General features: G+C 55.8%; 5 protein-coding genes across 5 annotated transcripts; 2 read left to right on the top strand and 3 right to left on the bottom strand.

Annotated features, from left to right (window-relative positions):
- Window positions 1-148: 148 nt before the first annotated feature.
- On the bottom strand, window positions 149-1,690 carry BDW74DRAFT_186641 (uncharacterized protein; the record flags this gene model as incomplete). Its single annotated transcript, XM_073731300.1, has 2 exons — window positions 149-1,523; window positions 1,590-1,690. 2 exons carry the CDS (start codon window positions 1,688-1,690, stop codon window positions 149-151), a joined length of 1,476 nt encoding a protein of 491 aa, XP_073581779.1.
- Window positions 1,691-1,941: 251 nt separating this feature from the next.
- BDW74DRAFT_180342 (fungal specific transcription factor domain-containing protein) lies at window positions 1,942-3,607 on the bottom strand (the record flags this gene model as incomplete). The annotated part of the gene is made up of 2 exons (XM_073729720.1): window positions 1,942-3,297; window positions 3,356-3,607. 2 exons carry the CDS (start codon window positions 3,605-3,607, stop codon window positions 1,942-1,944), a joined length of 1,608 nt encoding a protein of 535 aa, XP_073581778.1.
- Window positions 3,608-4,195: 588 nt separating this feature from the next.
- On the top strand, window positions 4,196-8,101 carry BDW74DRAFT_186640 (uncharacterized protein; the record flags this gene model as incomplete). The annotated part of the gene is made up of 2 exons (XM_073731299.1): window positions 4,196-4,226; window positions 4,290-8,101. The coding sequence occupies 2 exons, from the start codon at window positions 4,196-4,198 to the stop codon at window positions 8,099-8,101; spliced, it is 3,843 nt and encodes a 1,280-aa protein (XP_073581777.1).
- A 674-nt stretch (window positions 8,102-8,775) lies between these two features.
- Window positions 8,776-10,782, top strand: BDW74DRAFT_186639 (uncharacterized protein; the record flags this gene model as incomplete). Its single annotated transcript, XM_073731298.1, has 3 exons — window positions 8,776-9,746; window positions 9,910-9,914; window positions 10,214-10,782. The coding sequence occupies 3 exons, from the start codon at window positions 8,776-8,778 to the stop codon at window positions 10,780-10,782; spliced, it is 1,545 nt and encodes a 514-aa protein (XP_073581776.1).
- Window positions 10,783-13,819: 3,037 nt separating this feature from the next.
- Window positions 13,820-15,770, bottom strand: BDW74DRAFT_180338 (uncharacterized protein; the record flags this gene model as incomplete). The annotated part of the gene is made up of 5 exons (XM_073729719.1): window positions 13,820-14,095; window positions 14,154-14,311; window positions 14,698-15,436; window positions 15,515-15,568; window positions 15,621-15,770. The coding sequence occupies 5 exons, from the start codon at window positions 15,768-15,770 to the stop codon at window positions 13,820-13,822; spliced, it is 1,377 nt and encodes a 458-aa protein (XP_073581775.1).
- Between the last annotated feature and the right edge of the window lie 280 nt (window positions 15,771-16,050).

Here is a 16,050-nt window from a genome sequence, read left to right as displayed (position 1 = left end):
TGATTGAGAGAGAGGAAGGAAGAGGGGAGGAAGAGGGGTTTTATATGCTACCGCTGGAAGGGAAGGGAGCTTTAGTAAGACTGGGGAAAGAATCAACTACGTTGCCCTAGACTAGCTCAAACTAGTCGCTGGCTAATGATGCAAGGAATTAGGGCTGACTCTCAGACTCCCCCGCTATCCTCGTGCCCTCATCTTTAACCCTCTTTCTATTAAAGAACCACTCCAGCCCATCAATCCCAACCCCCGTAAACAGCGTCAAAACAACCACAAAAACCAACCCACTCGCCCACCCATGTGTCCCCTTGAACTCCGGTGCCTCCCCACTCGGAAACTGTAGCTGCTGGAATGGAATGACCACGGCCTGGCCCAGACTAACCATAAACCCCAGCACAAACGCGCGCAGCTGCTGGTCGCCGCCACAAACACTGTTCACCCAGCCCGCCAGCAGCGGCGTAAAGCACCCATAGCAGCCATTTAGCACGAATGCAGCCATCTTTAGAGCATCGGGAACATCCCAGTGCACGAAGATTGCGTAGCAGAAGATCCAAAGGCAGCCTACGGCGAAGCAGACGTGGCCTCGATAGCTAGAGCCTAGCATGTCGACGATGTAGCCTGTTCCCAGCATGAAAACTAGATTCACGGCTCCCAATGACGTCGGGATGCTGTTTATTTGTGGGACAGTGTAGGCGCCTGTACTCTTCAGCCAGAGCGTGAAGTACTGCAGGACGTAAGACCCGCAGGTCAGCGACCACAGCGCATACGCGATCGAGAATGCGTAGACCTGCCATGATTGCAACACGCGCTTGACAAGATCCAAGTCAAGCTTCAGGTCTGGCCTCGCTGCGCGCCCGTCAACCTCCATGCGCTCTAGCGCGCGTCTCCGCTCCCAATCGCTCAAGTAGAACGCGCGCGTTGTCTCAGGGGTGTCGGGGTAACAGAGGAGCCCGTAAACCGCTACGGGGACGGCAAGCACAAAGTCGAAGATAAACAGCCACCGCCACGCGCGCAGTCCGCCCTTCCCCTCCATCCCCGCGTACAGTGCGCTCTGCAGGTAGCCTGAGAACATTTGACCGAGCACTCCAGACATGACGAACAGCCCGCTGCGTCGCGCGATCTCGGAGCGCGTGTACCAGCAGCCCAGGACATACTGGATGCCGGGCCAGGCGGCAGACTCGAAAAGGCCGATGCAGAAACGTAGTGCGTAGAATGTCGGAGCTGAAGATGCTTTGTATAGAAAGAGCACGAAGAGCGACCAGATGAAGAGGCAGGTTGTCAGCCAGAGGCGGGGGCGGAGTTTTGTGAGGAGCAGCGTGGAGATCGGCCCGCCGATTATGACACCGATGCTGAAGTATGTGTTCATCCAGCTGAGTTCGTTGCCCGGGCCGAAGTTAAGGTCTGCCGACATGCCGGAGGAATAGGCGTTTGTTATGTTGTTCCCGTCCAGCTGTTTGATGAAGAAGACAAGGCAGCTGTAGCTTAAGAGGAACCAGTCGAGTTTGAGGATCAGCCATTTGTCTGCACGGCTGGTGCCGGGATCGTGCCAGTGGAAAAAACGACGGAGGCCTTTTTCGACTGGGAGTGTAGTGGACGCCGCATTGGTGGATGATGGTGGTGTGGTTGGTAGTGGATGCTGGGTGATGGTAGGGTCTAGAGGCGCCTTAGGGAGTGCGAGGGAGGTGTCCTGCGCCATACTTCTGGAATTCTTCGGCGGCACTCCGTGAAGTGCAAAATATGTACGGCTGGTGTTTTATAGCACCTACAGCCCGCATGTATTGCGCAATCGCGAGCTGCAAGTGGCGATTTAGGGCTTCCGACGAAAATCGCCTGTTCGGGCGGCAGTGGGGCTCTGGAGGTACAGCCAGCCTGAACGATCGGGGTAGAGCAGAGCGACGTTGAGGCTTGTTAGCATCCCCTAATTTTCGCTGACTCGTACTCTGCTCGTTACAGAAATGAGCACGCAAACATACTCGCCTCGTGCTCCGACAGCACAGTCATATTTGGCGACTCGTCTTCCGCCCGAGTATACGACACGCCAGCAGCTCCAGCTACACCTTCCCAGTATGAGCTCGAGTCCGAATTCCAATCCTCCATATCCTGATAGCAATTTGATCGCCCAAGAGCCTCGTCGGTGAGACCAACTAGCTCGGCCCGCAGCGAGCGTAGTCCTCCTTCTTTATCGCTGGCATCGCCATGGTGGGCAGTCGTGACAAGGTCACTCACCCCGGCTAGGATTCTAGCTAACCGCTGTGCATGGTGCCACGACTCGGAAAAGCTCTCGAGGATCTCAACTAGCGCCCGAGCCTCGGTATGCGCGGAAAATGGGCTCACGCCCCGGCCCACGCAGTACAGCAGCACCAGGCACGCCGGGAAGAGTCGGCTCAGCGTCACACGGTTTAGGGGGAGCTGGCGATAAGCGAGGAGAAGGCGGTTATACTGCGTAAACTTGCGGACGAGCTGCAGGAGTGCGGTAGCTTGGTCTTGTCCTTGTCCGTGCGTCTGTTGCCGGTGAAGGGACGACGGAAGCGCACCGCGGGCATTGAACGCACACGGGTAATAGAGCAGCAGGAGAAGATGGTAGTACCGCGCATTCAGCCACCCCAGTGTATCGTGCAGCCGCACGTTATCCAACTCCGGTCGTGCAATGAGACAGCCGTGGCTATACCAGTTCTCGATCTGGGCGCGGAGGTTGGAGGCCAGGGTGTTTCTGTCGGTGAGCGTGAGGGTCGCCAGGGCAGTCTTGCGCTGGAGATGGATGGTTGATAGGATGCGGGCTTCGAGACAGCGCAGGTCGATGACATGCCGTGTGACTTGTAGCATGGAGGCGTGTTCAGCGCGGTGAGGTGATGCGAATTCCGCGACGGTGATGGCGGGAAGGGGAATCTCTGTCGTAATGTCTATGTCTGTCTCTGCGCCGATTCTGAACCCGGGGTATGAACCCACGGACACAGAGACCATGCGATCAAGCCCGTAAATACTCCAAAATAGGCGGCGACGGAGTTCGATAGCCTTTGGAGTAAGCCTTTCTGATGGGGGCGGAGCGCGCGTGAGGCCCTGGGCTTGCGCTTGCCGGGTAATGATGCCGACTAGCGACCATGGTGAGGGACCGCATGCATCGAAGAGGGAGTATAACGTCAGTAGGACCAAGATCTGTATTGAGTCGAGGCTCTCGTGCATGATGCACCGCTGGAGTATGGTCGCGTAGGGGACGGCGAACGTGAAACTTGCAGGTAGGCCGGGTGGTGCCTGGCCGGAGCGCTGAAGGCTTGTGTAGCCAATTACCATGATCATGAAGAGGATCTAATGAATTGTTAGGCTTGAACGACATACAGCGAGATATAGTGATGCTGAACCGTACAATTGCATCGGGATCCTGCGAGTCAAGCACACCGTCCACACGACCCTCAAGCGAAGCGTTCCTGATGCGCTCCTCGTCAATGAACGGATAAGCGCGGTGGACATGGTGGAAGAACGCGTCGATGAGGACGGTTGGGTCGGTGATTGTCGTGGTTGTAGCTGCCGTCGTAGTCAAAGTGGCAGTCGCGACCGGTGTGCTGGGGACGGGGGCAGGAGCCTGAGCAGCAACGCCCATCCCCGTTCCAACTTCCATCTCCCCAACAACCCTCGAGAGAACCTGCGCCCTTTCCTGCGCCGCTTGATACGAGCACCGCCGACCAGCATGCAAGCAAGCACTACACCCAGGCAAGCCCCTGCTGCATCGCTTCTTCAATCGCCGGCAGCGGTCGCAGGCGGGGCGCGAGGCTGTCCCTGTTGCTGCTCCTGCCTTTTCATTAGATAAGGCTGGCGAAAGAGTGTCTGACGATACCCCTCCTGTTCCTGACAGTGGCCCGAGACGAGGCTCAGGCGACTGTCGCTGTAAACGGAAGCGATGCATCTGGGTCCTAGCGTGAGCATTCATGACTGTGTGCGGGAATTTCTGGCGGGGGGTGTCCGACGTTGGAGAAGAGGGAGGGCGGGATGCAGTGGAGCCGCGGCTGCAAGCTTATCGGCCTGCGATGGTTATTGGCGAAGTTATCGTTCGCGATGGCGCAATTGGATGGCGTTATCTTTGCATTTTCTTTGCAAGTGCACTTGACCCACTTGGAGGCGCACCACGAGGGTTGAGATGGCCAGGTGGGTATGGGGTATATAAAATGCCTGGTATAACCAGCATTGCAGCAGGCAGTCAGTGGTAGCAATGGCGGCCCCTGACATCAGCATCTCAATAGGTATGATACTCTACGCACCACACCCCTCACCTTCTTCTAGAGTCCTATATTGACGCCTGGCAGACCGCGGCGGCACCTTCTGCGATGTGCTCGTGCAGACGCCCAATGCCCCCGACCAGATCTTCAAACTTCTCTCCGAAGATCCAGCAAACTATCGCGACGCACCCACCGAGGCAATCCGACGCGTTCTCGAGGAGGCTACCGGTTGTTCAATCCCTAAAGACACCAAGCTCGACGGGTCCCGGATTGCCTCATGTCGAATCGGAACGACCATCGCCACCAACGCCTTGCTCCAAGGCAAAGGCGAGAAATTTGCCTTCCTCACAACGAAAGGGTTTAAAGACATCTGCTTCATTGGCGACCAGACACGTCCGAAACTGTTCGATCTGAAAGTCCGCAAGGCACAGCCCCTGCATGACACCGTGGTAGAAATCGACGAGAGGATAACAGTCGAAGATTACGACCTGAATCCATGGCCGCTAGATAAGAACGCCGAGCTCACCGATTCAGATCTGGTCCGCACAGAAAGCGGCGAGGTAATCCGGGTCCTGAAGCGCGTGGACCTAACACAAGTCCGCGCGCAGCTCCGCCAACTGCAAGAGGAAGGATACACTTCGCTGGCCATCGCCTTTCTGCACTCGTATCTGTACCCGTCGCACGAGAAATGCGTGGCCTCGCTCGCAGAGTCAATGGGCTTCAAGTACGTGACGAACTCCTCCTCCATCTCGCCCACAATCAAGTTCCTCGACCGCAGCAACTCCGTGTGCTCTGAGGCCGCCCTATACCCACTGGTCCGCGAGTACATCTCCGCGTTCGAGGCTGGATTCTCGACGCCTCCCGCGCGCGTGGACTTCATGTGCAGCGATGGCGGGCTTCGCAGTGCGGCGCGGTTCCGCGGAAACGAAGCCCTACTTTCCGGGCCGGCGGGGGGTGTTGTTGGTGTCGCGAAAACGTGCTTTGATCCCGTTGACAGAACACCTGTTATCGGTTTCGACATGGGTGGCACGAGTACGGATGTATCGCGGTTCGATGGTGCGTATGACTACCTGAGCCAGACGAGCATTGCGGGGCGGAATATTAACATTCCCATGCTAAATATCGCGACGGTCGCGGCGGGGGGCGGGTCGGTGTTGGGGCTGCGGAACGGGCTGTTCGCTGTTGGGCCTGAGAGCGCGGGTTCGCATCCAGGTCCGGCATGTTATCGCAAGGGCGGGCCACTGACGGTGACTGATGCGAATCTGTTTCTGGGACGTTTAGTACCGGCGGTGTTTCCGAAGATCTTTGGGCCGCGGGCGGATGAGGCGCTGGACAGTGAGGTTGTGGCGGCAAAATTCAGCGAACTCACGCTTGAGGTTAATGAGCAGACGGGCCAGAGTCTGACACCTGAGCAGGTGGCCCTTGGGTTCTTGGAGGTTGCGAATGAGACCATGAGCAGGCCTATCCGCAATGCGACGGAGGCAAGAGGCTTCCATCCAGAGCGGCATAATCTGGTCAGCTTTGGCGGCGCGGGTGGACAGCATGCCTGCTCGATTGCGCAGAGACTGGGGATCAGGCGGATCCTGATCCACAAATACTCGTCAATCCTGTCTGCTGTGGGCATTTCGCAAACCGAGCTCAAGGCGGATGCAGTGGAGCCGCATGTTGGGGCTTTTGAGATGTCGGTGCTGCCTGGGATTAATGCAAAGCTGGCCACGCTCAAAGAGAGGGTGAGGGCAGATCTTCAGTCCCAAGGCGCAAGCCTCGAGTGCATTCAGTTTGAAGAGTCCTTGAGTCTGCGATATCAAGGCACCGACACCAATCTCGTCATTGGCAGACCAGACGACCACGACTTTGGCGAAGCATTTCGAAATACGCACCAGCGCGAGTTTGCATTCACACTGCAGAGACCGGTCATTGTGGACTCGCTGCAGGTCCGTGGAACCGGTCGCAGCGGCACGTCCTCTTCGTCGTCTTCCGCACCATTCCCGGCGCTGGAGCAGCTCAAAGCGAAGCCTGTCTTTACAATTGCCGAAGCATACACGAATGTCTTTTTGGACTCCGCCTGGCAGTCGGTACCCTTGCACCACCTCTCGAACCTCAAGGAAACCGTCGTCCGCGGTCCAGCGCTCATAATCGACAACACGCAAACCATTCTCGTCGAGCCGGCCTGGCACGCATACATCCTTTCCTCGCATATCATCCTCGAATACGGCCAATATCAGTCCTTGTCTTTAGACGTATCCAAGAACAAGTCCGAGATCGACGCAGAAAATGAAACAGCAAGCATATCCCCCATCACTCTCTCCATCTCCTCACACCGATTCATGGCCATCGCCGAACAAATGGGCACCACTCTCCAACGTACCTCTATCTCAACCTCCATTAAAGAACGCCTCGACTTCTCCTGCGCCGTCTTCTCTGCAGACGGGAAACTCGTCGCCAACGCCCCGCACATCCCCATCCATCTCGGCTCAATGCAGTACGCAATCCAATACCAGCACCGCCTTTGGGCGGGTAAACTTAAACCGGGTGATGTCCTGCTAAGCAATCACCCCGACTGCGGTGGGACGCATCTGCCCGATCTCACAGTTATCAGTCCTGTTTTCACGTCGATGTCTAACGCAGAGCCGTCCTTCTACGTCGCCGCCCGCGGCCACCACACCGACATCGGCGGCCGCGGAATCAGCGCCATGATGCCAGACTCCAAGGAGCTCTGGGAAGAAGGGCTGAACGTGAAATCTATGAAGATTGTATCGGACGGGGTCTTCCTGGAGGACGAAGTGGCCGCTGCGTTCAAAGCCGCGGGGGATAAACCAGGCTGTAGCCCGACGCGTCGGCTAGCAGACAACATCAGCGACATTAAAGCGCAGATTGCATCGAACCAGCGCGGTATCACGCTCCTGCGAAAGCTTGTGGATGAGATGGGGCTGTCCACCGTGCACACGCATATGAAGGGCATCCAGAGCAACGCGGAGGGCGCGGTGCGAACATTCTTCAAACAAATCGCTCGCACTCATGGCCAAAAGCTCTCGGGGACAGATTATCTAGACAACGGGACGAAGATCACCGTCACGATCAGCATTGACAAGGCCACGGGCAGCGCAGTGTACGATTTCGCAGGGACCGGTCCACAAACATGGTCAAACTACAACTGTCCAATATCCGTAACGCACAGCGCGGTCCTGTATACAACGCGGTGTCTTCTTGACCTCGACATCCCCTTGAACGATGGGTGTCTAGCGCCCATCGAGATCCGCGTGCCGAGTGGCAGCGCCCTGAATCCAAGTGCGGGTGTCGCGATCTGCGGAAGCACACTCGCTAGCCAACGAATCATCGACGCGATATTGCGAGCATTCGGGGCCGTAGCCGCGTTTTCGGGGTGCGCGAATAGCTTCGGGTGGGGGATTGGCGGGCGTGATGCCAGTGGGATGATTAAGCCCGGGTGGAATTACGGCGAGACGGTGGGCGGCGGTTGTGGCGCTGGTCCTGGGTGGGATGGAGAAAGCGCGATACAATGCCATAGCACCAACACGCGGATCACGGATGTGGAGGTCGTTGAGAAGCGGACGCCTGTGCTGGTGCGGGAGCATGCAATTCGGACTGGGAGTGGCGGGGTAGGGAGGTTCAAGGGCGGCGATGGGGCGCGGAGGGTCGTTGAAGCAAGGATTCCGCTCCGCTGTAGTATTCTAAGTGACCGGCGGGTGTTTGCGCCGTATGGGATGAACGGGGGCGGAGAGGGGGTGGTGGGCGAGAACTTTGTGTGGAGGTGGAAGGGAGACAAGTCAGAGAGGGAGAAGATCTCGGTTGGGGGAAAGGCGGAGTTGATGCTGGAGCTTGGCGAGCGTATGGAGGTTAACAGTCCTGGGGGTGGAGGGTGGGGGGTTCCTGCCGGATAGAAGAGGTCGTCTATGCACTACGGATTAGATGTATAAGTAACAAGCATTACCATGGAGCAAGGAAGGCTAGTTCCCGGCTAGCCCATTACGTTGATATAAAGAAAATAAATTTTCAGTCCCAAGACAAGCCCAACCACATTCTTGTAGCAATTAATCCGGCCTTGAGAAGCTCGCTAACTTTCTCGTCATAGTCCTCTCAGTTTTGACTTCCAGGAACCATGATTTGGGGTGTGCTCCATCGCTTTGCAAAGTATAGACTAACTAGAGACTTTTGTATAGGGGACGTAATCAACAGTAAAATTTGATAACCTCTGTCAAGAAAAGAATAATAGCTTCCGCCAGTTATAGACAAGAACTTGGCCTGCTCTGTTCATTAATATATATAGTCAAACCCTCCATCACAGCAGTTCCTTTCCAGAGGAACAGGGGTCAAGACAGAAAAGCCAGTGCCAAACCTGGGAGTATAAGAGTGACCGTCAGTGTACTGGTATACACATTGCAGTGGTATTTGTCGTGGACACCATCCGCCCATATCCGAACCCACCCCCGAGCACTGGAGCACGGCTAAACTCTCCCCCGTCTATAAACCCCTCCACCCCGCACAATCCATCCCCAATCCAATCCAATCCTTCCTCTCACAAACACCCATCTTTACAAAGCATCACTACACCAAAATGTCTCCCCCAAAACCTAAACTCGCCATTCTCGATGACTACCAAGGCATCGCAGCCCCGCACTTCAGACACCTCCAAGACCGCATCTCAATAACACACTTCCCATCAACCCTCGACCCGCGCGACCCCACACAACAAAGCCAGCTAATAACCCGCCTCCACGACTACGACATAATCCTCGCCATGCGCGAGCGAACCCCACTATCGAAGTCCACACTTTCGAACCTCCCAAACCTAAAACTGATCCTTACAACGGGGACGCGGAATCGCGCGATTGATACAGACTATTGCGCTGAGCGCGGGATCCCTGTTGCGGGGACGGAGACGCGCGGTCCTGGTGTGCATTCGACGGTGCAGCATACGTGGGCGCTGATTTTGGGGCTCGCGAGGCATGTTGCAAGGGATGATGCGGGTCTCAAGAGTGAGAGGGGGTACTGGCAGGGGTCGTTGGGTATGAGTATTTCGGGGAAGACGCTTGGCTTAGTGGGATTGGGGAAACTCGGCGCGCAGGTTGGAAAGATTGCAGCCACTGCGTTTGGGATGGATGTTATTGCGTGGAGCGCGAATTTAACACAAGAGAAGGCCGATCAGGTTGCGATGGAACTTGGGTTGGAGAGGGGTGTTTTCAAAGCTGTGACTGAAAAGCAGGAATTCTTTGAGACCGCCGATGTAGTCAGTCTGCACTATGTCCTCTCCGACCGGAGTCGAGGCGTTATTGGAGCCCAGGAACTTAGCTGGATGAAGAAGAGCGCGGTGCTGGTGAATACGAGTCGCGGGCCCCTGGTTGATGAAACCGCGCTATTGGAGTGTGTTGAGAGGGGCGGGATCGCGGGCGTCGCGCTCGATGTCTTTGAGACGGAGCCCCTGCCGACGGACAGTGTGTGGCGGAGTACGAGGTGGGGGAGGGATGGGACGAGCGAGGTGCTGCTGACGCCGCATATGGGATACGGCGATGAGCAGATCCTTGGGTGGTATAAGGAGGTTGCGAGGAATTTGGAGAGGTGGCTTGGTGGGGGGGCGTTGAGGACTTTACTTACCTAGACTAGCTTGGAATATTATTGTTATTGTCTGGAATGCGACGGAGTGATACGGTACGGTAAGAAAGCAAATGCAAATGCCTCGGCAGATATTCAGGCACAGTACGGTAGTAAAACCAATGATCGACGCGTACCTCGGGTGGACGGAGATCATCCCCAAGCGCTCTAGCCTAAGTATTCTAGCTGCAGCTGCTGTGCCAGGAAAGCGCAAATAAGGTGCGGAGGTAGAGCAGTGGCTGGCCCACAGTCCCGCTTGCGGCCAGACATTCCTCGGTTCAAGTCAAGTCAACGTCAACGTCATCCATAAACACTACTACCCCTCGACGCCTCCTCCACCACTTCCTCTTTCTTCTCTACCTCTACCTCTTCATCTTCGTCTCCTCACAATCTCAAAAATAAAGCTAAAATGCCCGTCGCCATCGAAAATCAACCGCCCACCCCAGCGCCCGCGAAAACAACCACACCCTCATCCACCCACCCACCCCCCACACACCCAGACCTAATCCGCGTCCACCGCAGCCCAGCAGCATTCGCCTCCTCCGCAACAAGCCTAGTCTCCCTCCCTCCAGGCTCCCTCTTCACAAAAATAACCGGCACCACCCTCTCGCGCAAAGCCTACACAAGCGTGCAAATCTCGCGGGACGCCCACATCGAACTAAACTCCGACCTGGTGTACTGCAACCACTCCTGCTCCCCCAGCGTGATCTTCGACATGGAGAAGATGGAAGTTCGCGTTGTCGACGATAAACCGCTGAGCAAGGGCGACCCGCTGACGTTCTTCTACCCGAGTTCTGAGTGGGAGATGGACCAGGCGTTTGAGTGTAATTGTGGGTCGGCGAAATGTAAGGGGTTCATTAAAGGCGCGAAGGGGATGGGGAGGGATGGGTTGAGGGGGTACTGGGTTAATGGGTTTATTGAGGAGTTGGTGAGGGAGGAGGAGGGGAGGGAGAGGGGGGAGGATGGGCAGTAGGAGGTATTGGGACGATCTGTTTCTGTGCGTTGGTGGAGGGGGTTGGGGTCGGGGTTGGGTGTCTCCACTGCGTACGGTGCAAGTGATAGAAATGGCGTACTATATCGGTAGAAGGTGCGCATAGAATCTATGGTAGATAAGGTTCAATCATGGATGCAGAATGAGATAGCACACAGCACGGGCTACCCAATAGTAATACCCATAGGATCTGCCAGCACCATTCCTCCGTTCTATGCGCTTCTCTCTTGCAATCAACACCAAACCTTGGGCTTAGTCGTCTATCTCCGCTGTCTGTCAAAGTAGGAACACTAATAACCAACCTGACCCCGACAGGGAGAGCGCCGCCGCTGGCATGGCCATGAGCACCGGGGGGTGGGGTACATTACCTTAATGGAAATTGGATAACGATGACAGACCCCATCCTAGGTAGCCAGACCCGCTACGATCAAGGTCCATCCCCGTCCCGCAATCTCGCCGCATTTTTCGCAGTTGCGTGAGGAGTCCCGTGGCCTCTGCTAGAGTACGGTAGCTTAGTCCTGCCAGCCGCCAGCCGCCGAGCCGTTTCGAGTCGAAGCCATCTGCGTACCTTGAGAACGCAGTAACGCTCCCGAGCGCCAGCCGGGGCCTACCTAAAGCACTCTCGGCCCTGCCGGAATGCCGACGTCGATGTCGATGCCGATATCGATTGGTGTCAGCAGACAGCATGAGGCCAAAATCTCGGCGCCCCGCCGTGCGTCACGGAAAACGATGGAGACAAGTCTCCGGCTGGGCTCCGTGTGCTATGCGTAAGCGTATGCGTCGGGCGCGAAGAGAAGACGCGGCCGGCGGATGTAGGTGAGACTAGACCGTCGCTCTGGAACTGCATTGCGTCCTGCTGGCTGGTATCTCTCCATCTTCGCCTTTATTTTCATCGAGGAACGAGGAAGGAGACGTCGAGAGCGTCAAGAGAGACTGTCCGCCATTTTCTCCGCGAAATATTGCGAGGGAAGACAGCTCAAGGTGGCACTCTTGGAGACGAACTTCGGCGAAAAATGGAAACCATGGTCGAAACAATCGGACGCGTTGTCGTTGCGCTACGCGCGCTGTTGGGCGGGGCTGCGCTTGGTGCTATCTCTTTTTGAAAGGGGGGGGGGGGGGGGGGGGGGGGGGGGGGGCCCTGCGGTACCGGGCCCGGCTGTGAGGCAGACAAGACCACCTTAGCATACCGGTACCATAGGAAACACTAGGCCCAATCAGGGGATTCCTCCGTACTGCCGAGGGTTGTCGTCTTTGTAAACCCGTGAGAATTCGGGGATACCTGGTTAGAACAAGTTGATTTAGCGTTAGGAAATTAGGTCCTTAGCCTCCACAACGGTTGCGCAGGAGGCATCGCGCCCGCTCTTTCATTGATAAGAGCGGGGGTGCGTAGGTTGTACGCAATTGTTGTGCGGATTATTCGGCGACGACCATAAGTAATAGGCTGGGTGTCTGGGTGTGGTTACGCTCGACAGCAAGGGTTTATATGTGCTCGATTATGACGCCTGCCTGCCATCAGGATCAAAGTGCAAGCCCTCTGGCCTAATCGTCGCCGCGAACAGCCATCCATATCCGCCAAGTCCGCGGTGGAAGTGAGTGCCAAGGCCGCCAGGTGCCAAGATTTCCGGCCGCCAGGGCATCCGATTCTCCGATGTTGGCCACCACAGAACCAATTCTCCGCTGCGTCCCTAAAACACTAGTTAGTACGCGCTTCAGATACAGGAGACTTCAGATACTATCTATATACAACACCTTGCCTCCACTGACTCACCCACTGCGGCTAGCACCGAGATATTTCGCATGGGGATGCCGGTCTCAACCCCCGTCTTGCTTCAGTTAGGAATCCCGAAAACCAGCGCTGCATCCCGTTGGAACTTCGATTCAACTGCGAAGCGCAGCCCGCGATCGCGGGTCACCTAGTTGCCCCGTTGAGAATGCGATTTGATGATCGGGAGATGTCCAAGCGCAGCAGCGGGTACATATCAGAGGGAGGCCTCAAAGCACGCGGGCGGAGATGGTGTCGTTCGGGATTGCGACGGCTTTCGGCAGACGTGATGGAGGGGCAAGCTACGAATGGAGCGGCCAGGTCGTTTTGGACTGCAGAGATCATCTCGGAACTGCAGGGTGCATAGCCCCGTTGCGGTGCTCTAAGCGCCTCCCCTCTGATTCTGAACGATCCGGGGGAGGGAGGGGATGCAGAGGGAGAATGCTACGGGTAAGACGCAGTCAGCTTGGATTGCAGAAGGGTAGGGAGACGCCGCTTTGGCAAGGATATCTGGAAATGAGAATGGTATGATGTGATGGATACGAAGGGGATGGGTTGGATCCAAAAACAAAATAAACCAAGTGGCAGGTAGTCCTCAAACCACAAGCGAAAGAGCACAATACCTTAACCAGAGGGTTCAGTCGGAGCGTTTCGTTTGAGGATAACGCTGGGGAAAGAGCTTTCAGGAAGTCGGAGTGCGTCCTCCAAAATAACCGGCTCTTTGGTCGAGGCAAAAATGTCAGTTGTCGACGCATATCTGGCGGGCAGATAAAGGCAGCTGGTTGGTTGCTAGAAGCCGGCCCCGTATTCAAGCAGAGGCGCAAAGATGTTATAGTCAGTCGTCACGCCCACATGGCCGCGGAACTGGTCCAGAGGGTCTGGAGCTCCGGCTCGTCTAGTTGATGCATCTGCAAAGCAAGGCCATCTTAACATGGATGGCAGTCAGCAGGACCTTGACAGGGTACAACCCAACCCAAGGGCCAGAGCTGCGCTTTGTTTCACTAGTCGGCACTCAAGCACGCTGACTACAAGCAAAGACAGTCAGCTTGCACCATCAAAGATTACATGGGTGAACTTTCTCACCAAAAGAGCAAATCAACAGCGTTTCTAGAGGGGCATTCCCAGGCAAATACAAACGGCACGGATTGGACGGTACGGTACATATATGAAATAACTAGAGAAAGGGGAGGGGGATTGCCATAGGTCAGAGCCAGAAGCAAAACACGGTAACCGACATAGAAGCAAAAAAAAAACCCCTCAGGCTAGCGACATGTCGCGCTTACACATAACCCACGGAAGGGTTTTACCATCCCGCATATAATATTCCTCGGCGCTATCCTCACTAACGTGGTGCTTGGTCATGACAAGAAATGGACGCCTTGACATGCGGTCTTTCGGTAACTCGGGCAGCTTGTTGACTGTAAACATGCGACGACGATAGGCCCACAGGGGCTCGAAGACATTGCAGTCCGCCGCGACGTCGATGTGCCCACGGAACTGATCCCAGAATAGCTGCAGCTGCGGATCCTCCAGCTAAACACCGATCGGATACTAATGCGTAGCTCTCATTCGGCAGCGACAAAATTCCTACTGCGGCGACAGAAGTAGGCGGGGGGCGGACAGGTCGGATACAAACAAGGATGAGGACTACCAAGCGGAGAGAGATGGAGCCCCCGATGGGTCGGAATGCCGTGAGGGGTGCGAGGATGGCGACCTCAGGACCATCGTCAGGCCTCCCCGGGTGAAGGTCTGCCTACACCAATCGCCATAAACAGAGTTATCTTCAACTGGAAGAATGGGACGGGCCACGAGTGGCTCTCGGCTAGAACGCACCATTTGTGGCAGGTCGATACAAAGTATCCACCAGTGACCAGACAAGTCCTGGTTAGCTCTGTGCCAGGAAATACATAGGCGCAGCAAATGACATGGTAGGTTTAGAAGTACTGCAGGCATACATGGGTAGGAGGAGCTCTAGGTGAACATACTACGCGAACGGTCAAGAAAAGATCAGAGCTTATAATGTATAGAGTTAGGGGGGTAAGAGAGCAACAGGGGCGGCAATAAACAAAAGACTCAGCAACTTGAAGACATATTAAAGCGCCAACACCACTAGCGGTAAACAATGCACCGCTTACAAGCAACCCAGGGGAATATCTTCTGGTTGACAAGGCATAGTGCCTCGCTCTTGGTAACGCGCAGCTTATTCATGACAAAAACATCGTCGGGCCGCGGGGACCCCTCGAGGATATGAGGCAGCTTGTTGGCTGCCAGCAGGCTGGCACGGTATTTCAGCAGGGGTTCAAAAATATTGCGATTATCTGCCACCTCAACGTGTCCGCGGAATTGGTCCCAAAAGGCTTGTAGCTCGGGCACGTCCAGCTGGTACTTGATGACTACGCTCTCGCCAGGAAGCTTTCGCTCCGCAAGCTCGTACAGCATTGAGAACCAGAACCAGTCCAGTCGACGATAGTGGTGCAGATTCTGACAGACGCCAAGAAGGGCCATCTTGACCTGCGCCGCTGCTAACAAGACTTTGACCGGGCAGAGGTCCAACCAAGGGCCCGAGCACCCTTGGGTATCGCCGGCTCCGGTTGGCATGAACTGCATAAACTCGATGGGACCAGGCCAGGCAGGCAAATCGCAGGCGGGCAGGCGGGCCGCGTTCGTTGAGACGACAAAGTAAGGGTTGTCTTGCGCCGGTGGCCCAACGCGGAAATCCTCATCCCTAATCCACCACAGAAGGCGAGACTTGTAATGTAGGTGAAGGGTCACATCATTGGACATGTGGAAGTGGGCATAGCCAGGCGGGTGATACTGCTCTCTGCAAAACTCATAGCTCCTAACGGCTTGCTGCTCCCGCGTCTGGTGCGTAAGCTGGTACATCTCAGGGATGCGGTCTTCCAGGAAGTCTCGACACGTTGGATTTACGCACGGACTTTAGCCATCGCAAACAAGGGCATTAACGGCTAATGTGGACTTGTCATCGAGTACCACAAAGTGAAGGTCCTAATAGAGGCTGCGGTTAGCTAGGTTGGTGGAGAGGAAAAGGCTATCTTACGTTGTTAGCAAAATCGCCCCCGACCAAGGCAATCGCGGACCAGCCAACCAGTACATTTGGCACGCCATCTTCATCCAAAAGCTGGGCCACCTTGGCCGCTTCCTTCTTTATCGCAAAATGGTCATACGTGATATGAGCGGGGGTAGACATCTTGAGCTGATGACTGATGACTTTTCACTAGGCGAAGATTAGTGTGTATGGTCGATAGAAACAAATCGCATCCATCACGGGACATGATCAGGGTTTTCGATCCAGCCCGAAGCAGGCCGTCCATGGCTTGCACCCAAGAAAAAGAGATTTGCTACCCTCTTTCAGGTCTTTGTCGGTGCCGAAGAAGGGTCATCGAAGTGTGGCATACAATCGAACCATCGGCTCTATCTCCGGCAGGGCAGACGCTTCTTTCGAGTTGTTGCTTTGACTAGCTTCGCTT

Source organism: Aspergillus multicolor (genome assembly GCF_047715735.1).
Source record: "Aspergillus multicolor strain CBS 133.54 unplaced genomic scaffold BDW74scaffold_21, whole genome shotgun sequence".
Classification (NCBI taxonomy): domain Eukaryota; kingdom Fungi; phylum Ascomycota; class Eurotiomycetes; order Eurotiales; family Aspergillaceae; genus Aspergillus; species Aspergillus multicolor.
This window is presented reverse-complemented; position numbering and strand designations above follow the sequence as displayed.